The sequence below is a fragment of the Poecile atricapillus genome, chromosome 1, assembly GCF_030490865.1.
Source record: "Poecile atricapillus isolate bPoeAtr1 chromosome 1, bPoeAtr1.hap1, whole genome shotgun sequence".
NCBI classification, from domain to species: domain Eukaryota; kingdom Metazoa; phylum Chordata; class Aves; order Passeriformes; family Paridae; genus Poecile; species Poecile atricapillus.
The window spans coordinates 93,841,925-93,865,053 of NC_081249.1; the positions used below are offsets into that span (position 1 = coordinate 93,841,925).

At 40.6% G+C, this 23,129-nt stretch overlaps 1 protein-coding gene across 26 annotated transcripts in view; it reads left to right on the plus strand.

Annotated features, from left to right (window-relative positions):
* Nucleotides 1-23,129, plus strand: part of ZBTB20 (zinc finger and BTB domain containing 20) — a 473,996-nt gene that overhangs the window by 445,853 nt on the left and 5,014 nt on the right. For all 26 annotated transcript variants that reach the window (XM_058829852.1, XM_058829841.1, XM_058829861.1 and 23 more), the window contains 2 exons: nt 972-1,159; nt 19,902-21,512. In XM_058829852.1, coding sequence (XP_058685835.1) covers nt 19,922-21,512 — 1,591 coding nt within the window. In that variant the 5' untranslated portion in view covers nt 972-1,159; nt 19,902-19,921. The remainder of the gene's footprint in view (nt 1-971; nt 1,160-19,901; nt 21,513-23,129) is intronic.

Consider the following 23,129-nt stretch of genomic DNA (forward strand, 5'->3'; position numbering starts at 1 on the left):
AGATCTTCAAAAACCACAACTGCTGATTATGAAGAAAAGCAAGTAGAAAATAACTGAAAATTTGAGGAAGTGAAGTGCCTGGAATGGTATTAGAGACTACCGTTCCAAGACCTGAATTGGCGTTGCTTGGGGCAGAGACCCCTGCGCATCCAGTGCTGTCATTGCTCACCCTTTTATCGAACAAATTCATAAATTGGCTATATTGCTTGATGTATTGGCAAGTCTAGCTTTTCATTTATAAGAGAGGGACAGTGGCATGGGTGCTCGCTGCCCTGTTCGGAGTGCTCATTGTGTAATTCAAAATTTGCTACTTTGCCTGGTGCCTCACCTTCTCCGGCCATGAAATTAAGGTGGTGACTGACTACCTGCTTGATGTACCACTGAGGCTTAATTCCTTAGAGGTCCTGGATGGAGGGAGGTGCTGAGAGCTCATGTGCTCATAGAGAGTTGTTTCAGGTTCCAAGTCTTAATGCTTTACTTAGATGATCTCTGCATCTCAAAATTGCCTCAGTGCTTTTCCCTACAAAGCAGCTCTCTGCACTGATTGGTTTTGAACTGGAAGCTTGCATATTTGTTTGCTTTTCAGACAATTCCATTATATTTCTGTATAACTCTGTCTATTCAGAATGCTACAGCCTTGGTTAATATTTGTCAAACGGCGCTCTGACTGTCTAAACTACTGGGACGAGTTTCATTTTATATGTCATCAGTAGGGGCAGAATAAGGAGCTTCGTGCTTGGCCTATTTGCTGTAACACAGTCTCAGGGTCATTGCATCAGAGTCAAAACAAGGAGCAGCTTGTTTCCAAACAAGTATGGAGGAAAGTCTTCTCTGCCTCCTTCCCTGTAAGGGAAAAGAGAGGCGAGAGGGGGGTGGTGGTGGGGGAAGAAAGTTATCTTTAACAGATTCTAAAAATGCCTTTTCCCAAATATGCAGTCAGTCTCTTCAAAGGTCTCTTTGTTTATTTTCAGGAAGAAACCCAAGACAGCTGAAAACCAGAAGGCGTCTGAGGAGAATGAGATTACTCAGACGGGTGCATGCAGCGCCAAGCCGGGCCTTCCCCGCCTGAACCTTGAAGCTGTTCCTTCTCTGAGCCCGGCCCTCATCCACTCTCCACATTCACCAACAAACCTGCACGCACACACAGGGTCATCTGATTGTGAGTACACCAACATGCTGCTGGGGTTCTTGAAAACACCTCCCTTACTGTGCACCAGCTTTTCCAGTTGGATGCTCTTCCCATAATGTCATAAGCAGGACCTCCCCAGGGCTTACCTTTTGCCTTCTTTCCGAATTACATCTAAAGCAGAACATTTTTGTGTCAAGGTTGTGATAATGCAATCAGCCAGAGAAAGCTGAGAGTGTGTTGTTAGGTCAGGTTGCTGCTTATTACAAATTAAAAAGGGAAGACCCCTCAAGCATGTCCCTGTCCAGCTAGAACTGTTGCTTCTCTCTAGGTAGTCACATGCTTCTCATTACCCAACCGTATCTCCTGACTGGGGAGTTTCAGCCTGTGCTGAAAACAAGTGTCTGGCTTTGAGGCCCAGGACTGTAAAGTTTCCACAAAGAAAGGGGAGTGTTTTGTGGAGCAGATCAGTCTGTGAGAGTCTGGAAAAATCTTTGTAGACCTATGCGGTTGTACCAGCTTTAAAGCCCTTGTTTTCAGGGCATTCACTGTCAGATTACTCAGCATGGGTTAACTGACCTTTAGAAAATGTTCTTCTCCATTTTTGCCAAAAAATACAAAAATAAGGGAGGGAATTATTACAATTGGATTTTGGAAAGTCATCTTACCTTGCCGGCTCTTCAAAACATCGGCATTTCACAGAGGTCCTTGCCTGGAAGTTTCTTGGGCAAAAATGTGCAGGATAATGTGAATCTCATCACTTACTAGTTTTAGAATACATAGTTTACCTCTTCTGCGGTGGTTTAGGATGTTGTAAAATTTACAAGAGGAGGGAAAAAGGAGAAGGATGATGACACCAGGTTTCAACAGCTCAGAAGTCAACCAGACTTTGCAAAAGCCTATAAAAAAAAAATCAGGGCATGACAATAAAAAAACAGATTAAAAAGTATGTGTATCCTTTTCTTTTTTAATTTAAAAATTCTGCCTCAGGGCCAGGCTTGGAAGCAGTCAGGTTATAGGGATCATCACTATCAAAATCACTTTAGCTGCAATTCATTCCTGTTGGCTTCTGACTTTATTCATTATGAGCTTCTGCTAGAGATCTTGATTTTAATAGAGCTGGTAAACATTGGGGAGACTTTCCTAAATCTCACCTGATGATTTGGGGAGAAGAAAGAGGTGTGAAACAATTGAGCAGCAGGCAGCATGCAATTTAGTATATACAAGAATTCTCTTCAAATTGGAAATGTCAGGCTCTTTGTTAAAACCGGGGTGCAGTTTTGTCTTGTAATGTTTTCTGAAAACAAAAAGCTTGTGAAAAGATGCAAAAAATGAGAAGAACAACAAGAAAAAAATAATCCTTATTTTCAAACAAAGAATCCCTTTATCCCATTCACAAAGATGAAAGAGTTCATTAGTAAATGGGATTTGAAACCTCACACTGATTTTTTTTGACAGTACAAATGGAAACCCATGAAAGCAACCTTAGGACAGAGGCCAGCAGGGATTGTAGGGAACTTGGAGAATGAACTCCTGCTTTTGCTTTCTGAGGTGGCCAAGTTCAGGGTGAGGAATATTGGCAGAGGGCAGCAGGGGAAGGTGGAGCTTGCAGCTCTTTATGCTCTACCTGTTCAGTGCAGTGTCTTTTAGACCCCTAAGTTTTTAATGTCCCCAAGTCACCTTCCATTTGATGTCAAAAGCCTTTTCCAACCCAAACAATTGTATTATTCTATAAATAGGAATAAACTGCCATCCCAGGTTAGATGCTCCTTTCACACTGAAAGTGTGGGGGATTTTTCTCAGAAAATGGGTTTAATAGTAATTTCAGCATTGACACTGTCCTATTTTGTGAATTGTTGAAATTTAGTTCCCAAAATATAGCTAGAGTCCTGCAAAAATTCAGGAAATGGTAAGACCTGCCTTGGTATTGATCTCTGTTAGCTGATTCCATGTACTTTGAAACCAATAGAAAATCTCACAGTTTTTTATGATGGGTTATGACCTTTATCAGGCTGTATTTGTTATGGGTGGTATGCATAAAATTAGTGTTTGGCATGCCCTTGCAAAACAGCAAGAACCCACATGAACTAAAATGAGGCATGATGAGTATTTACTGCATATTTACTGTAGCTTTCTACCGTGTTTTGTGGTATTCTTTTTTAATATTGCCTCAATCCTTAGTGCTGGAATATGTTCAAGGACATAAAAGATTGATTTTTGTGGCTCCCAACATTAAAAATGGGTTTCCCTGCAGTTACAAATACTTTTGCCATGCCTCTGATGTGCCCTGTCTTTTGGATTGATTATTTTCCCTCTAGAATCTCTTTCTATGTCCCTTTCATCCCTTCCTCTCAGAGCTACATTGCCACATCTTTCTTCCTCTCAACTTTTGGACCCATGGTGATGCTTTTCTTCTTTGGGCCAGCAAGCCTTTCTGTCCTTCCCCCTACCTGTAGGCAGCACAATATTGCTTTTCCTCCCTTTCCCAGAGCATACTACTGCCTGTACCCCCACAGCTGGGCAGATACTTCATTTTCAAAGGACATTCTTCACTCTGCTGGGGAGTTTTCTAGTGGATGGCAAATCATACAAAAATACTTAAAAACTAGAGTTAGACAGGAAGTTTGGGAGGAATTTTCTCTGAAAATACCAGAAACACCCAGAAAGAGTCAGCATGGTAGGGTATATCAATTCTTGGGAAAATGCACAGATGTACAGATGGTTTCATAAGGCCTCGGTCAAGTATCTGGGGAAAAAAAGGCTTGGATTTTATGGACCACCTATTCAAATCAGTTTGAAATTTTCACTGACCATTTTGCATGCATAGTCACTAGCGCTTGGCAGAAAACACCACCACATATTTACTATTATGAGAAATGTTCAGAAGCCAATCTACTTTAAAATATCAGGGTGCTTTTGGAATGATTCAGATCAAATTTTTTTTCCAAGCATGGGAAATAAAAACTCTGTGATAGCCATCTGCTCCTCAGCTGTAAAAGGCAGAGGTGAAGAAAGCCTAAAGCAATAGCCTGAATGCCAGTCTTACTGATATGAATGCTTAGCAAAAAAGAAAAAACCTGGATAAAGTCATATGTGATGCACAACATAATTTAGGGTTTCATTCTGTAGCATAGTATGTTCTACATGCTACTTCTAGTGACACTTATTCCAAATGAAATTGCATTATTCTTCAAATTTGCAGGACTGGGTCCTAGATTTCTGGGTTTGAACACTGTGTTTCCAGCACAGATGAATCCTTGAAGCTAAATCCAGAACACAGGATGCACTGTGTTCCTGTCCCATCTCTTTTAGTCTTGGGAAATGCTGACTCATGCAATACAATTGGAGAAACAAGTCAGAGGAAGAGGTGCTTCCTGAGGTAACTGTTTTCATGGAGGGCCTAGCATATAAAAAACACTTTGAGTTAATTTGGAATTAAGTGATAGAGTGAGCTGATAGACTGCTGAGTTATACCTCTAGCTACTCAGCTGTCACAAACAGATCTATCTGCTTACCCAGAAGAAAGGTGCTCGTGCCAGGACAAGCACAGGTTCTGGAAAGGTTATAAAAAAGCAAAGGAAAGCAATGAGATTTCTGCTACTTGCATTTTTTTCACATATTTCCTTGCTTGTGGATAGAGAATACGTAAAGTGCATAATGAGGTTGTAGTTCAAAGGCTGAACAGCCTCAGGTAAAATTTCTAAAGATTTCAGTGAGTGGAAGAAGGTCATCAGGACCTGGCTGTATTTAAACTGGTTTGGTCTGCATAGGCCACTTATTTCAGGAGCCTTTCAGAAAGCATCTATAACTGTATATGTTTTGCAAGTGCCAAGAGATAAGATCACTTTGGCAGAAACTTTCACGAGTTCTCAAAGATACAATCAGACAAAAACTTCATTCAGGCTCTGATGTATGCATCTTAACAGATGTGTCCAAACTCAAAGGAATCCCACGGGAACAGTGCAACTGAATCTCTTTGTCTCTATTGATAGTTAAAAGAGTTATTCTTAGACATTGGATGGTCCATCTGTGAAGGAATTTGTTCCAGACAAGACAAAAGCAACATCTTTGCAAAGAGTTTCCATGGGACTGAGGCAGGTTGGACAATCACTGGAAAAACTTCTGAAGTAGTATTTATGATTTTAGAGAACACAGAATTCTTGCAGAGACCTGAGATTCTGGTAAGGAATGAGTTGAGAAGAAAAATAAGGCATGAATATTTTTTTTAAAAAAATCCGTTAAACAATCATTAGCAGGTTGTCGAAATAAAGAAGGACTTTATAAAGTTATGTTTTAGCAAAGGACTGGGGAGGTTTTTTTGCATTAAATAGAATGCACTTTATAAACACTGTCAGTGATAGACCACATCTGAACTCTTTGCCCCTACATGTTCAAGTACCATGACTGACTTGGTCTAATTCCAGCATTTTTCAGCTTTCACAGGGCAAGAGCTTTGAAGCAGAGTATTTGCTTTTTTTTCTTTTAAGTGATGATTTTTGTAGCTTCTTAGCCTTCCAACATGACAGGGAAAGACAGAGTAGGAGCCTCACAAGATTCCTGAACTCCACAGAGCATTGAGAGTGAATATGGAAACTCTGGGGTTTTATTTTCTTGAGCAGCTAGAGGGACCCACCATTCCCTTCCCATGAATCTGACAGTTTGATTTGCCTGGGGCAAAGATCTGAAGGTGGTTTGGCCTCATCTTTACCTTTCACATTTCCTGTGTTTCTCTTCGAGATTCTGTGGCAGGAAGAGAATGGTTACATGCCCTGATGGTCTTCCCCCTCTCCCTGGAAATTTGTGGCTGTGATTCCCTAGGAACTGCTCTGGAGCTTTCAAATAGTCTTCACTTTCAGTGAGGACAAGGAGCACCCTGATTCTATCAGCTTCCTTGTTTAGAGAGTCAGGCAGTATGTCAATAGTAATTTCAGCTGTATTTTTGCTAATCTATGTATGGCATGTCTTAGCTAATGCTGAGTATTTTTAGATTGTTTTTGGTGATCTAAGAAATGATGTATGTTTAGATATCTATTTTAGATGATATAATAATAATTATACAGGCCTTTTCTGTAGAAAGCTAAACTGAAAGCGAGGATATCCATAGTTCTCAAATACTGATGTCACAAGATTTAATTTTACTTTCATCTTGCAGAACATTTGAAATTTTGTTTAGTAACGGCTTCTCTTTTTAGTAGTTGTAAGTGATTTCTATGTCCCGTGCACTTGTATTTTTGTTTGTAAAATTATCAAAGAAATATCAGTCAGGAATAACTTGTGGTTTTATAGAAGCAGATGTGTGTTGCTTGAATTGTGTAGAGACAAAAGGAGGTGCAAGTAGAGGTATGCAAAACTATAAGCTGAACTCATCCTGCCTCTTGAAAAAGCCATCACAATACACTGAAGAACTGGCAGTGAAAATTGTACTAGTGGTGGGAACTGGTCTCTGTATTCTAATCAGTGCTAAAACTAAGTGAGTTTTGTCAGGTTGGTCTCTTGGGCTTTTCGTCTCTTGAGAAATAACTAATAGCATATGGTACTTCAGTTACAGAGTCAGTGAGTATGTTTTCAGAAGCAACTGTGGAGCCCAACTTTCACTGATGCATAAATCACTTATATTTGTAACACATGGATGCCTTTAAAAATTTGTCAAATTATCCTAAATGTTGGTTCTGTTATTTGATGCCCCTGTAATACTGTCTTGGTGTTAGGTTGTGGTGTTCAGTGCTTTTCTCACTGCTCTTCCATTTAGAGAACCATCACTGATAACATGCATAGTCTCAGCTTTGGTTTAAAACTGCCATGCATGCTCCTAACTCCCATGATTTCAGGGGACATCTTGAAGATATTTCTACAGTGTATCTATCCTTTCTAAATATCAGGGAAAAGGTTTAAGACTTACTGCTCTTTACAGTTCCATGGCTTCCATTCTTGAGGTGACTTGAGTTGGTAATGCTGTAGTGTTTCTCTTTGTAAGTCATGCTGCAGCCAGTGAGAGACACTCTAACTGTCCATTAAGATGTCTGCAGTCTGTTTCTGAGTTTACGGTGTTGTGTCTTCAGATTCAGTCCCCTCCAAGACTTTAATTACTGTTCTTTATGTTTATAGTCTTCAGTAAATCCTTCTTTTGAATATATTTCAGCTGCTTCACTCATGAAATGAGTGATTGATTAATATATACAAATACCTATCACTATTCCATGAATCAAGATGTTCTAGTACTTTTTTTCAATATTTGGGATTTTGTTTGTTTTTTTGTGTGGGGTTTGCATTTGGTTCAGTTAGAGGTTTTTTATAAGTCTACAGAACAGTGCTTTCCTCTTCCAGCCTTGAGCTGGCTTACGTTCTTCCATCACACTCCATCTTGAAAATGAACCAATAATGTCAATTCCATGGTAGAGTTTCTGTAACCTCCTTGATTACCTTCACTGCTTTCATAAATAGTAGTCTTGTTAACACACTGACACTACTACTTGTCTGCCTAATCTATCAATCCACATAGTCTGCAGCACTTCACAGATACCAATCATTGTTCTGTTAACTTTCTCTGTCTGATATGTTTAAATAATGTTTTATTACAGTATTTGTCTTTATGCTTTTAGTGAGTTTTTCTTTAAATTTCCTCTTTGCCCTACCTAATCTTTGTTTTACATCTAGTCTGCTACAGTTTATGCTCAGTTCTATTAATGTCACTTGGGCATGATTTCCATGTTTGGAAGAATAAATTTTCAGCTTTAATAACTCTTATACCTTGTTATTTAACCATTGTAGCATTTTCAACTTCCTCATTTTTCTTTTGTTGTCCTTGGATATGCATATGGACTCTATTAAAGTATTATTAAGGCCACCTCCCTGCTGTTCTTACGGATTTTACTTCCTTATCTTTTCCTTTCAGACCCTTTCTGACTAACTTCCTCTTCTTTTTTTCCTTTCAATAGTTGTTCTTCTCAAAGTTGCACATACCAAAACTGTCACTTTGCGATCTGCTTGAGGGATGTCAAACATAATCATGCCAATCATTGTTATTTCATGCTTTAACCATACATGCTACTGCTGTCATCTCCTCTGTCTTAATTGGGTGAGAAGAGCAAACCAAATGTGCCATTTCCCTAACATGGTTTTCAGAGGAATACTTCAGTGTTTGACAGGTGACTCTTGCTTGAAGAAAGCAGCTGCATCTCCATTTGCTTTTGTCCTGCTGTGGGTTGTTAAAATGCTGTGCAGCTCAGTGGTTACATCTCTCATGGTTAGTCCCCTCTGTGCTGTAGGGAGACACCTTCTATGCAATGAGAAACATTGGCTGGTGTAGTACTGGTCTGGTTTGTTGCAGCTACACAACTCCAGAGTTACAGGTGTAAAAACATACTTGCCCACCTGCTCCTTTTGACCACTGTGATCTGTTTAGCATTGGAGCTTTTTGTTCTTTTCCTCTAAGCTTCCATAGTCACTTTCTACTCCTCTGTTTACCTGTGGTGGAGTAGCCATGTAATCTTTGTGCTGTGATCCCCCTCAGTAACTTCTGAACAAGGTATGGCCAAACCAGTATTCAAATTAGAGAAAACCAAAACAATTCTTTCATTGTTCTCCACTGAACAAAGGGAGCTCTTTCATTTGAACCTTTTTTTGAACTGAAGCCTTATCATGGTAGTGGGAGAGAACCTGAAACATAAAACCAAGGGCTTGTTTAATACCACCTACTAATGTTTATAAAGTGTGCTAGGAGGTGTTGCGGGGTAAAATCATGTTCACAAGAAATGTGGTGTTTGATCTACTCCATGGGTGAGAGTCAGTTGTAAGCCATCAGAATGTCACTAAACTTCATTTGCATCAGGCTGTTTTCCTGGCATTCCGGTGCGTGGAGACCACTGCGGCGTGTTCTGGCTGGCACTGTGCATTTGAATTCCCGAGGACACCAAGTGCTGTTGTTTCTAGAGGGGATGCTATTGTGCCATCTCTTCATTTATATTTTCTGTGGCTGTTTTCATTGTCCATGGAGTCATTCACAGGCTAACATAACATGAGATCCAGTCTTATGTACCTACCACTCAGGAAATAGAGTACAATAAGAATTCAAGAAACTGTCACTGCAAATACCTCCTTGAGGAATTAACTGCACCTATGAAAGAGAGATAAACAAATCCTAGAACCCCTACTCATCTCAGCTTTGTTGTGTTAAACACTGAAAGGATCTCTGCCGGCTGGGATGTGCAGTACATACTCTGTATCCATCTGTGACATGTAGTGAAACGCTGCTTCTTGAAAGCCCACGAGAGGGAAGTAGTATAAATTAAGAGTAATCTCACAGCAGCTATTTCTGCATTCTTAACATTCTTAACCAGTGAAAATGTAAGTGTAGCAATATTGTGCATCTATTAAAAATCTTGAAAGGCTCTTTATAACTAGATGATAGGAGTGATAACGTGTAATTTATTGATGTTACACAGATAGAGGAAAAACCCACAAAGTAGCAATTTTTGTGTGAAAAGGGGTATGATACAGGAAATAAAAACAGAGAAAGGGACTTCTCATAGTTTCATGCCTATGTGGGCAACCATGTCAGTTTTAACAAGAATACCTTGTTCTTTGATCCTATGCTACATTTCAAAACAGGGCATATTTCCTGTATTCAAAAGTAAAACTCCCAGATGCTATCTCTGGTGGTTTTGGATGAGTAGGGGGTAGAATGTGCCGGAAGGCAGACCTGAGAAATAACTCCCATGCACCACATTAGTATCACCTGTTGGTGTCTGAATGCTTGTGAGTACGTGTAATTCCAGGGCCTTTTCCCCAGCGAGTGGGGGGAAGCATTGGAACTGACAATGTACATTTAATGCTAGAGTTCCATCTGATTGTATCAAACCACCAAGGAATGCTGTGTTCTTGATTGTTGCCTTGATTTATTAAGTTTAAAGTGTTCTGCCATACGTTTCTATTCCTATCAAAGCTAAGTAGGTGATTTTGGAAATAAGTCTGTTCCCAGAGATTGCAGAGGTCTTACTGAGGACAGAAACATTTCCTGTTCAGTATTGTAGACATGAGCGTGTTCTGTTTCCCACTGATATTTAAATCTGAATTATAAGCAGGCCTGAACATTTGTCCCATAAACTCAAAATAAAGAAGCCACAGTCCGAAACAGGATGAATATGTGTCTCACGATATTTCTAAGTTGAAATATTCACCAAAGCACCCAGTTGTACTAGTTAACAATTACCCTTTCACTAGTAGATAAAGAAGACAAATGGAAAAAATAACCAAATAAGATCTAGCATTTTCATGTGATAGCTTTCCTCTACTCAGGGCTGAGACAGAGGCACTGGATGAGAGAAAAGAATGTTTTCTCAGCCTTGAGGACTGCCATTTACAATTTTTCAACCAGTCCTTGTTTCTCCCATCAACAATAATTTTGTGACCAGAACATCCTACACTGAAAGACTTTTCTCTGGAATCTTGGAGGAAATAAGCAGTGCTCTTCCACAGGCTCTCCCACAAAACTCAACCATAACTGACAGCACCCTTTTCCTAACAGACTGCTACACAGACTCTCTGTAGAGGATTCTAGTTTGAATGGAAACCTTCTAAACAGGTAATTACCTTAAGAGGTTTTAATCTATATTTTCCTTTTAACCAAAGCCCACAAGCTTTCAGGCTTACTGTATTTAACCACAAAACAGTTGATTAGCTTTTTCTCCTTGTCTTACTGCCTGGGGGAACAACTAACAATGCAGAGCAAACATGAAGGAGTTCATGGAATAGCAGTTGTCTCTTTTGGAGACATGTTTTAATGTATTTGCACCTATTAACCTTCTAATTTATTCCTTCTCCAGACACCCCTCCCACCTCCAACCCCAGGCCCTTCTCCTCCCTAAACAAGGTTTCTGAGAGAGGATATAAGTTTATACAGACCTCCACAGCAAGACAATCAAAATCAATCCTTATCCACTTTTGTTATGGTGTTTCAGTCTGAAACACACTATTAGGATTTAAACAAAAGCCTTTAAAGCAGGTGGAGGTATTCTTAAGGACTAGACTAATCTTTTAATCAGGACCATAGAATAGCAAAACAAATCACTTTATTTGTCTACATTTTCCAAAGATTTTTTTTTTCCCAAAAAGCATCCCCCTAATCTATTTTTGAGTAGGGAGTGCTCACACCAGCCTTGCTGGCCCATCTCCCCCTTTCACTGCTCACTGACTCTCTCGCTGTGAGTCCACCAGTGAAACATGCACTCCAAGTAACAGCACCTGGCACTGCGAAGGAAGACGAGTAATAGATGTACCTAGATTTTTAAAGAGCCGAAGTGCCTTAAACTTACAGCCAGTTAAAACAGTTGGACTATTCTGGGGCTTGGCAGGATCATGCATGAGCTCTCTGGGAACAAGAGAGTGCCGTGGAAACAGATTTCATGTAAAACATGAAAATGTTCCCTGCTGAAGAGGGGATGAGCACAGCATCATTTCTCTTCCTAGGAAAGGGTGCCATCATGTGGAGACGTTGTTTTCTCTGTTTCCAGGTTTAAGAGGGCAGTTGTGAAGTTTTTTCCCTTTACATTTTAGAGAAGTGCATTAAAATGCTATTTGGCAAATTTACATTTCACTAGCATAAATAGATTACAACTGACTGGGGCACAAGAATTAACACCCTTGAAGTGATATGGCCACAGCCTGTTGAAATCCCTGTTAATTTGGCTGTGATGACAGCTCCAGGGCTGCTTCTGTAATGTCATATATGTTGCTTGGAGGTGGTGTAGATACCCACAGAAGTATCCCGAATCAATGCAGTTCATTTCTGTGCTATGGAGATACAGTGGCATGGCTGTAGATAGTCAGCAGACAAGGTCTGAGTGAGGAACTGAGATAATCCAAGTCTGTATATGTGTGCCACTGTTTAACGTGGAGGTATATTTGACTGGACCCCAAATATGTGCCTGGGAATAAAAAAAGGTTTTTGCCTATGCACCTTTGAAGTGTCTTTGGAATTTCTAAAACAGCAAGTATACAAATTGGATTGAAAGTGGGAAAAGTAAATATCCTGGCTCAAAATGTAATATTTCTCAATTAACTTAAAAATAACTTTAATTAACGTAAAAATAGCTGAGTGTGCTGTAACACTGACTTTGGTCACTACACTGGTATGAATTGGAGCCAGTTTTCACCTGGTGTTTTACAATTGTAAGTATTATGCTGACCATAAAGAGGAATGGAAGAATTAAGGCATTAGAGTACTTTGAGAAGAAAACTAGGTTTTTTGTAAGCCTGGAGAATAAAATTTGAAGTGACTTGTGGGATTAATTCTTGATACTTCTGTAGTATTCTCTGTCCAAGGATACAAAACAGTCTATAACAATTCCTTGAGGCAGGCAGTCCTGCAGTATTACCAAAGCATGATGCTGTCCCTGTCCTAGGTGTGGAGCAAGCTGAGGCACAGACGTTACCACCTGTGGTTTTTAGAGCAAATAGGATTAGTTCCAACGGGCACCTCCTGAGGTGTGTCAGGCAAACCCCAGGAAGGTAATTCTCTGCCTGCCCCCCAGGCCTGGAGGCTGAAATAGAGGCTTTTGTGCTTGACACTGGGGATTTATATCCACTGGTTATAGAAGCCATTTTATGTACAGAACATAAAATGTTTTATCTAAAATGGGTATCTCATAATTCGGTAAATGCTAAAAAGGACAGGGTAGTTAACTGAATAAATCATCCATAGGAAATTTGCTGATCATTCTCTAGTCTGCAGAAAAAGTCTCCTGAAAAAAAGTTTAAACAAACTCTTTCTTATTTGCCATCTTCTTGGTGTGTTTTCTCCTTGGAGGATAAGGTTGTGTTTGTGTGTGCATGCATTTCTGCCTTTCAAACAAATATAGTTATTAGCTACAAAATTTAGAGAGGTTTGACAGCTTTCAGAACGCAGTGATTCTTTCTTCCATAGAGTGTATTACTGACACATTAATAGATGTTGTGCTGGTAAAAATACAGTACTTCCTGTTAAATGTAGACTGCTACATATTTTGATTCTAACAACAATCTGGTAGGGTTAGGGCAATTTGTGTAGTGTCATCTGGTGTTTGTTTTGGATAGATATTATAGAAGGAGATACTGATTCTCAAGATGTTCAAGCAGATGATTGGGTGAAAACTCCAGCAAACCTTTAAAGCAACAGAAAGCAAGGGCTACTCCTGGTCAGATCTCCCGCTGAGGATACAAATGTTCTTCTGTGTTCCTGAAACTCCATAGAAGCTTTTCCTCTTCAGGCCCCTGTTTAGAATGAGGCCAAATATTCAGAAGCATCAGTCTGAGCAGGCGTGGCTGATTTGCTTTCTGCAGCATCTTTGAGATGCACTAAGAAGTCACACATTGCCAGGTTTTCAGCATTTGAATTCTGGTCACTTCCTTGAGTGGAAGAAATGTTACTCCACTAAATTGGTCCCAGAGAGTTGAAAGCTGATGCAGGACTAATGTTGTGTATGAAAACACTAGATAGGAATTTTTGCTCTGTTAATCCAGTTTTATAGTAACTAGCTTGATAACAGCAGAAAATAAACCTTTATCAGTTGGGATAAATCAGGTCATTGAAGCTGAAGAAAGCACCCACGGTTGTTACGGTGCAAAATTTGGAATACAAGACACTAAAGTATGGAAATGAGAACTTCCTATGGAAATTGTGAGCCTATAGTAGCTTTCACATGTTATGATGGACGTGGTGTATTTTGACTGAACTGTTGTGTTTATGAAAGAGTTGAGAACTTCATTCCCACAGGAGGATTCTTTACTCACGTACATCTTTCTTCAGGAAGATCTGTTTTCATAACAGGGCTTTGCTTGGGGTTATTTATTCTGTGAGGTCTTTAAAGAGTATCATAGGTATTGATATACAGGCAACTCCTTCATTCACCTCCTTCAGCTAGAGTACTTTATCTATGTTTGGGCTGCATTTTAAGTGAAAGAAAGACAAGCTGGAAAGAAGATGGAAGAAGATAAGGAGGAGAATACCTATAACCAATGAGGATGACTTTGAGACATCTTTGTCTCAAAGATAACTCAAAGACAAACTTTGAGTTTGTATTTTATAGAAAAGACAGGTCTAAAGAAAAAAAGTGAGGCACATTCCAGTCTATGAGGGAGTGCTGTAAAGAGGAAAATGGTTAATAGCTCTCCCTGTTTGTTAGAGGAAAGGGTTGAGTAATCCATTTCAAAAAGTTAAATACTAAGAAATCTCTCTTGCTAGAAAGATAATAGACTGTCTGTCTGGAGAGGGAGGGAAAATCCACAGTGCTGTTTTTGCAAACATGGTAGAGAAATTTCTGAAGAAATAGTGTAGGTAAATTATTCCCACATGAGGAAAAATAGTATGTCTGAAGAACATAATGCATCCATTCGATACAAACAGGAGGCCATCCAAGAGTTGGTGTGAGACCAAGTATTAAAGATTTCCAAAACCACACATGGTAGAGGAAGAGAGTAAGGACTAGATGATACTGCTTGTCTCCAGCAGCAGAAGTTTATTAGGTTTGTTGTGCTCCCAGGAACTAGTGGCTGAATTACTGATACACAGAAAAGCAATTCCAGAAGCAGGAAGACCACCTACCAAGCCTAACTTCTACATCTTTGTCCTAGCCCGGGGTGTTCTCCCAGCTAGGGAAACACTTGTGATTTTGATAATAAGAATATAAAGACACCATATTCTGTATGAGGTACAATGTCTCCAGCTTTACCACTGTCTCTCAAAGTGTGCATTCTTCACAATGCAAGGCTTGGGAATGTTGTCAGGAAGACAAACTAGGCAAAAATATCAAGCTAGTTGATTTTGTCTAAGTGAGACATCAGTGAGGTGTTCTGCCAGACAATTTTCTAAATTCTCCTGCAGAAGATTGAGGCAAAAACTCATACTGTATCTGTCTCAGCAAGCCCACCAGTTCTCAAGGATATAGAACAATAATTCTCTATTCCCATTAAGTATGAAAGCAAGACACAACCTTTGGGTTTCACTCTGCTAGTCATTCCTGTGAAAGAATACACAGTAAGTTACCAAAAAATCTTGGATTCCAGTATCCTAGGCAGTTTTGCTTCAGGTGAATGCTGTGCTGAGGTGCTGAGCTACTGCTGAGTTGCAGTAACTGTGATGGGTTCATCACCACTGTGTTTCTAGAAATGGTAGTCATTACTGTGCAATGAGCTTTGAGATACTGTGATTTTAAAAGACACTAGAGAAAATCAAATTCTCTGATATCCTTCAGTTATGAGCATTTAGACTTTCAGCAATTGGCTTTGCAGAAAGGGACATCTAGTGGCTGTACAGAAAGAAACCTTGCAAAACTCATTTATGAGTGTACAACGTAGCCATTTGTGTATGGCCTGCAGTGTTCAATATTCTGCACGTCTTTTTGGTTCTCCTACATCATGTGTTCTCTGGGGGTAATTTTTATGGTTTTGACAAACAAAAAAATCACCATTTCGAGCCATAACTTTCTAGTTTTATGTAGGTCTATGTATAATAACTCTGGCAAATAGAAAACTGCCTCGAGACATGCTTGATCTGCCTCACTGCTGCACTTCCACATTTCTATAGCATCTTCCAGGAGTCCACTGCCTGCTGTTTCCTTCTGCCATTGCCTTCCCTTTTGGTACTGTACTTGGAGAGCTTGTCATTGTTATTGTCATGGTAAAATCTACTTTCTTTTGAATGCCCATAGCATAAAAGTCAGCAGGAGGGGTGGATGAGATTCAGGGAAACACTAATCTAAGCATTCAGTCATGTATTACACAACAAAAGTTTTTTCCTTTCCCATCCATGTTGTGCTCCTTCTTACTAGTTGAGGATGAATTCCATGCATGTTTCTGTGAATAGCCTGACAGTTTAATCGGTACATTTGCATAAGGGCAAATGAAGCTTTTTTCAAAGTTGCACAGTAATATGTTTCACCTTTATACCATGCCAGCTTCAAATTGTATCCCAGGAGGATTTCAAATGTGCATAATCTGTGCAGTTGTCTGGGCTTTTTCCCTTTCTTTTTTTTCTGCCTTTTTTTTTTTTTTTTTTAAACTGGCAAATGCCTATTCATTGCCCATCTGGGTAAGAATGGCCTTTGCATTTTCACACCCATTCTTTCCTATATGGTTTGTGAATACCCCTCCAATCAGAACTTTCTTCACAGAAAGGGGACAAAACCATTTTACAGGAGTTTCTCAGAATAAGTCCATTGGGATCTCTACATCATGTTTACTGGACAAAAAAAAAGGGAGTACTTAACAAAGACCACTTGAATTTCACAGAAAGTTTCCCACTGTCTCGAGTTTAAAAGAGTGGCAGGCCTGAGAAGAGCCCTAGACAGGAGTCTTTTTCCTGAGCTGGGCATTCTGTGCACTGACGAGTAGGTGAGTGTGCGTGTGTGCAGCTGGGCCTTGTGAGGAGTTGACACACTGTTCTGGCTTGTCCAAGGCTCTAGGAGTGTTTGTCAGAACTGGCATTTACTTAGAATCAAAACTGCATTGGCAAGTCCATGTTTTGTAGGCAACATCACCTTTGGGCTTTCAGCTTAGAACAGCATAAAGTAGGGGTCAACCACAAAACAGATCTGGACCCGGTTTCCCGCAGAGAGGAAAAGGATCTGTTGGACAGAAGGTTTTCCTACAGACCAGTCTCTGGAATTTGTTGAAACTGCTCTTTATACTGGTGTGGCTTGTGTAGTAGTGTTTCTGACACTTAGGCAACTTACTTGGTTGCCTGGACTTTGGATAGATATAGTTTACAGTGTTGAATGTCAAGGAAGGTGGCCTGGAAAAATAATCTTCAAAATCTGTATTAGCTTTTTTTTTTTTACCATTTATTGTGTATCTCTTCCAACCACCCTTCTTCTTTTATCCTCAAGCAGTAAATTTCAGTTGCTTCTCATCTGAAGTGGTAGATGTTCCAACAGTGAGAGGATCTTTTTAAGGGCAACAAAAAGTGACTCTGTTGGCTTTCAGACCAGCTCCTACACCACAAGGAGCATCCTATATCAGTTCCTACAGGAGAGCTATTCAAATCACTTATATATGCATACTATCCACTTCTTTGTAGCCAGGATCAACTTCAACTGACTGTTTTCATTACGTTAGTTAAGAACTAAATACACTGTGGCTACACAACTCTTGATTCCCACAGCCAGGACCTGAGAAGGGCTGTTGAAACTTATTGATGAACCTTGCCTTTCCTCCTTTCTATACATGATTTGTGGGTAAGTGGCAGCATTCACTTTCCCAGGAAGTGTTCCAGTCTTGTGATGCATATCACAGCTTTCTGGAAAGGAGCTGTCCTAAGGATGCATTTTTCAGAGTTCTGCTCGGAAAATTAGTTTTATCTGCCAAGGAGCATAGTAACGAAGTAGAATATTCTACATTTTGCATGTTCAAGGTAGGATTTTTGGATTATTGGGTTAGACTGCTGCACACTTCTTCTTATTATCAAATATCTTATTTGACAAAGCTGAACATAAAGATGCGTTTCTATGAAAGTGAGTCCTAGGAGCAAAACTGGTAGTCACTGATACTACTCAAAGATAGATGGAGATAAATGGGTAGCTGTACAGTCACTTGCTATGACCTACAGTAAGTCTTGCGAAGAGGTGTCACCTATTTATCAATAATTTTCCACCCTTCTATTGTCCCACCAGTATGAAGCTTTTGCCAAGGATTCTGACTTTGTGTGTAAATACATTTTGGATTCTTGTATGATCTAACATGTTTGACAGGGAAGCATCTGGAACTGCTCTGGAGGCCTCTGGAGAATTATTCTATCAGGAAAGAGGAAGAAATACATTTCTTCTGTACATTATTTTGTGTAATGGTTGCAGTGCCCTTGAAGGAAAGTCTCCCAGTTTCTAAAATGTTTTTCTAGTCCTATGGTCAGTCCCATCAGAGAAAGAAGCTCAGGTTTCCTGGCTAAGCTGATGAATAAGACAGATGTGTTTCACAACCTCCATCATGGTGTTAGTGATTGTTAGTTCCTTGTTTCTGCTATGTGAGCATTCCCTCAGTGTGCTAATCACACATGGAAATTAGTAACCTTCTGGTACAGGTTGGTTTACATCTGTTAACATGAGACTTCTTCAGATAGCTTGGCCCCATTGTGATTTCTGCTTCCTGACCTTTGTGCTTCCCTTTAATCATCAGCTACTTCAGAGAATTAAAATAACCACTTGTGTCCAAGGTGGTTTCTCTCTGAACCACCAGAACAGAGGGTGCTTGAGATGTTGGTAGTGAATAAATGGGAAGAAGAATGCAGAGCAGGGAGGATGCCATATTTGCCTGCAAATTGCAGTGAGTAGTGTTCTACTGCCTGTGGGTGAGATGTAAAGCACTCCTTAGAGTGGAAGCAGAGAGATGTTGCTGGGCTAAAAGGCATGTGTATGGCTTTCAGCTGCTTTCAGTGCTATTTATTTGATCTGTACATTTGTTAGACAGTGAAAATAAGCTATTTTAATTTACTCACACTTACCAACTTCTATTTTTGGATGCTCGCACAATACCAAGTTATTGTAGCAAGAATGGTTAGATCTTTAGTGGGAATATTCAAGACAAAATGCCTGTAATACTAGGGGTGATTTAGCATTACTTTACCTGATTTTCTAGAAATTAAGGTGATGCATGTACTAAAAATGCGTAAAGAAAAAATTATTGTGTTTTATTTGTTTACCATTCAAGGGGCAGTTGATTCTTCATAATTATAAGGTGAAACCATAGTTTCTGCCTGTCAAAATCTAAATAGATGAGAATTTGGTAAAGAACAGGGAAGGAAATGGGAAACCAAAGCTTTGAAAGCAAAGCAAGCAAGATAAAGATAGGGAACAGCGGATTGGGAGATTGAGAAATTTCTTTTCAGTCACTTGTAAATTTTGAAGACTATGTTGGCTTTGTATCCAAATTGGTTAGATGCTTTTCTAAGCTGTTCCCTATTTAGATTATTCAGCCAAACTAAGACAAAAATCTTTCTTGGAGTAAATGTCTGTAATTTTCCAGTTTCTGTCAAGTAAATAACAGCAGGAGAACATTTGTTTTTATATGATGGTGTTCTGGTGCAAGTCAGAACTTGGGATATGCTAAAAATGAAGGGGACAGCTCATGTTAACTTTTTGCTTTGGGTTCTTTCAGAGAACTGTTTGTCACTATTGGGTAGCAAATGTTCTAAACCGCAACCCCAGACAAAACTCTGTGTGGGATTTTAGGAACATTTTACAGCCTAAATCTTGAACCAGATTTGGATTTTACAAAGTGACTGCCAGTTTTTTTTTTTTATATGAGTAACTGTACTGTGAAACACAGGATCTAAATTCCTTAAAATACCAATCTAGATTGAAATCATATTTTCATGTATACTCTTTGCATTAACAACTTAGTGTCATTACAGATTCTGATCTCTTCTGGCATAGGTCCAATCCAAAGCTTAAAATCCAGCTTTAATCCATGTGCTCAGTGTTTACAATTGGCTGGCTCTAAGCTTTTTAAAGCGAGATGAACTGATAGGAAGTCCAAGACCCTGGAGTTTGATTGGAATTTAGGTCCAGCTACACCTGTCTTCATTTGGTTTTGTCCAAGAATTCAGGACCTGAGCTTCTGGAAACGTGTAGTGAAGTTTACTTGTAGCCTTACAAAAATGATGTGTTCTTACCAATGCCTCTGCCTGTGTATTGTCCAGTTTTGTTCACACAGTCGGAAGTTACCTTTGCCAGTGCTCTCACTGTGGCCCTGCAGAGGACAAGACTGATTCTGTTCTTTTTTTTGTTTGCTTTTGTCACCTGCTTTGCTCCAGGTAACATCAGTTGCAAGGGGATGACAGAGCGCATTCATAGCATCAACCTTCACAACTTCAGCAATTCTGTGCTCGAGACCCTCAACGAGCAGCGCAACCGTGGCCACTTCTGTGACGTGACGGTCCGCATCCACGGGAGCATGCTGCGCGCCCACCGCTGCGTGCTGGCGGCTGGCAGCCCCTTCTTTCAGGACAAGCTGCTGCTGGGCTACAGTGACATCGAGATCCCCTCAGTGGTGTCGGTCCAGTCTGTGCAAAAGCTCATTGACTTCATGTACAGCGGGGTGCTGCGGGTCTCACAGTCAGAGGCCCTCCAAATCCTCACAGCCGCCAGCATCCTGCAGATCAAGACTGTGATTGATGAGTGCACAAGGATTGTCTCACAAAATGTGGGAGATGTCTACCCGGTGATTCAGGATTCTGGCCAAGAGACACCCAGGGGAACACCTGAATCAGGCACCTCGGGGCAGAGCACCGACACAGAGTCTGGCTACCTGCAGAGCCATTCACAGCACAGTGTGGACAGGATCTATTCAGCCCTCTATGCCTGTTCCATGCAAAATGGCAGTGGGGAGCGCTCCTTTTACAGTGGAGCTGTGGTCAGCCACCATGAGACAGCCCTGGGACTCCCCAGGGACCATCACATAGAAGACCCCAGCTGGATTACCCGGATCCATGAACGGTCACAACAGATGGAGCGGTACCTCTCCACCACTCCAGAGACCACACACTGCCGGAAGCAACCCCGCCCTGTCCGAATTCAAACCCTGATGGGCAACATCCATATTAAACAGGAGATGGAGGATGACTATGACTACTACGGCCAACAGAGGGTGCAGATCCTTGAGCGCAATGAGTCTGAGGAATGCACTGAGGACACTGACCAAGCAGAAGGCACTGAGAGCGAGCCCAAAGGGGAGAGTTTTGACTCAGGTGTCAGTTCCTCCATTGGCACTGAGCCTGATTCCATGGAGCAGCAGTTTATGGCTGGTCTGGGCCGGGATGGACAGCAAGAACCTTCTCAAACAGATCAAAATGATGTCCCTGCTGATGGCACTCAGCCGCAGCAGCAGCAGCAGCAACATGTAGATGCCAACTCTTCCTCACCAGAGAGAAGCAATGACGTTGAAATGGACAGCAAAGTGCTCACAGTCAATAACAGCACCGAAAAGGGGGCTTTGCAGCCTTCTGTCAACACATCTGTTGCCCAACCATTGCCAACCACACAGATCTACTTACGCCAGACAGAAACCCTCACCAGCAATCTGAGGATGCCACTGACTTTGACCAGCAACACTCAGGTCATTGGCACAGCTGGCAACACCTACCTGCCTGCCCTTTTCACCACGCAGTCTGCTGGCAGTGGCCCTAAGCCCTTTCTCTTCAGCCTGCCCCAGCCTTTAGCTGGCCAACAGACACAGTTTGTGACAGTGTCCCAGCCTGGCCTGTCAACCTTTACTGCCCAGCTGCCAGCCCCACAGCCCTTGGCCCCGTCTGCGGGCCACAGCACAGCGGGTGGGCAAGGCGAAAAAAAGCCTTACGAGTGCACTCTCTGTAACAAGACTTTCACCGCCAAACAGAACTACGTCAAGCACATGTTTGTACACACAGGTAAGAGAACTTCCCTTTGGCTTGCATATGGAGCCACAGAAAGTCCTTCACAACCGTGGGCTTAGATTCTGTCTGCCAACCTACTAGCCCCCAGCACAAACACAAGGGAGGGCTTATCCAGGGAGCTGGTGTCACTGAACACTTCCTGGCCTTACTGCACTAAAGTTGAGTCTCTGCAGAAACATACAGATCCCAAATAGGGGCCTGACTGTGCATGGTGCAGAAACAAGCTCATTTCACTTGGAGTAAAATGTGTCTTGCATCCATCCAAGGAAATGGTGAGCGTTCATTGTACCCTGCAAGCTGACCGGGCAACACTAAGTGGAAGAGAGGAAACTTACAGGTCATAAGAAAAATTGCATCTACTAAGAAAGGGCATCCCCCTGTAGGTTTTACAGCTGTGGGTGAGTTAAGCTCAAGTAGTGGTGAGGCAAATTCATTACTGGTGGAGCTGCAGCAGTAGGTCCAGGCTGGGATGTTACACACACTGCCACACATTTTCTAGATCTCACTACTATAAGAAAGTAAATCTGGAGTTTTGTCAGAAAGTCTTTCTTGACTGAAGCTGATTGCTGTAATCCCTTGTCTCTTAGTAAGTCAGAGGTATTGCTAGCTGTGAGTACAGAAACACAGAGTTCAATGAAAAAATAGTTAAAGAATATATGTGGAGCACAATGGAACAGAACATCAGCACCAGCACCTTTCTGTTTAAAACTGCAGCTGCTTTAATACATGGTTTATGGTCTATTGAGATAACATAGGTAACCATATTTACTATGGAGCCAGAAGTGCCTTTTCTAGCTTTGCCAAGTTATGAGACTTCAAAACAAGAATATGTATGTATTTTATATGGAGGAGTTATCATGGGTTCAGGACTGTTTTGCTTGCTTTAGCCCTTGGCTCTTTCTGCTATTGGAGAGAAATTTTTGTTTAGGGATAGAATAAATACTTCTTTCACCAAGCAGAGGCTTTGTTAACATCCAATCTTAAAATAAATGCTGAGTTTGTGATACAGGGAGGAGAACCTTGAAAAATTGCCCAAAGTATGGGAGCAATGTATATGTAAACTTTTTAACTTCAATTTACCTGTATTTATCACTTAAATGAAAAACTCCTGTAAATATCTATGGCAGACATGTAGATAAACAAAAAGATCAACTTCTCAGTACTGGTACAAAATGTATAATTGCAAGGAACAAGAGTCCTGAATTACCTTTGTGTCTGCTTATGTTCTCTATCATTCTGTTGTGAATAAGTAGCTAAAATTCTACACAGACAGTGTTGGTCTTCAGAAAAATATCCCCTTCAAAAGACAGTCAAATATATCTGCTTGTATCTTTGTTCTAAAAGCTAAAAAGGCTTTTTTACAAATAACTTCACTGTTCTCAGGTACTTTATTTCCCTCACCACTGCACTTCAGTTTTGGAGTCAGATAAAGAATAGTTCTGGAATACCTAGTCTAAAACATTCTTAGCTACTACAAATAATAGCAACCAAGAAAATTGGTAGGAATCTTGAATCATGAATTAATATTTTATTTATGTGGGTCTGAGAATGCCCTAAAAAATGAACTGTGGTAGCAAGGAAAGATTTGGGTAGATAAATCATTTCAAAATT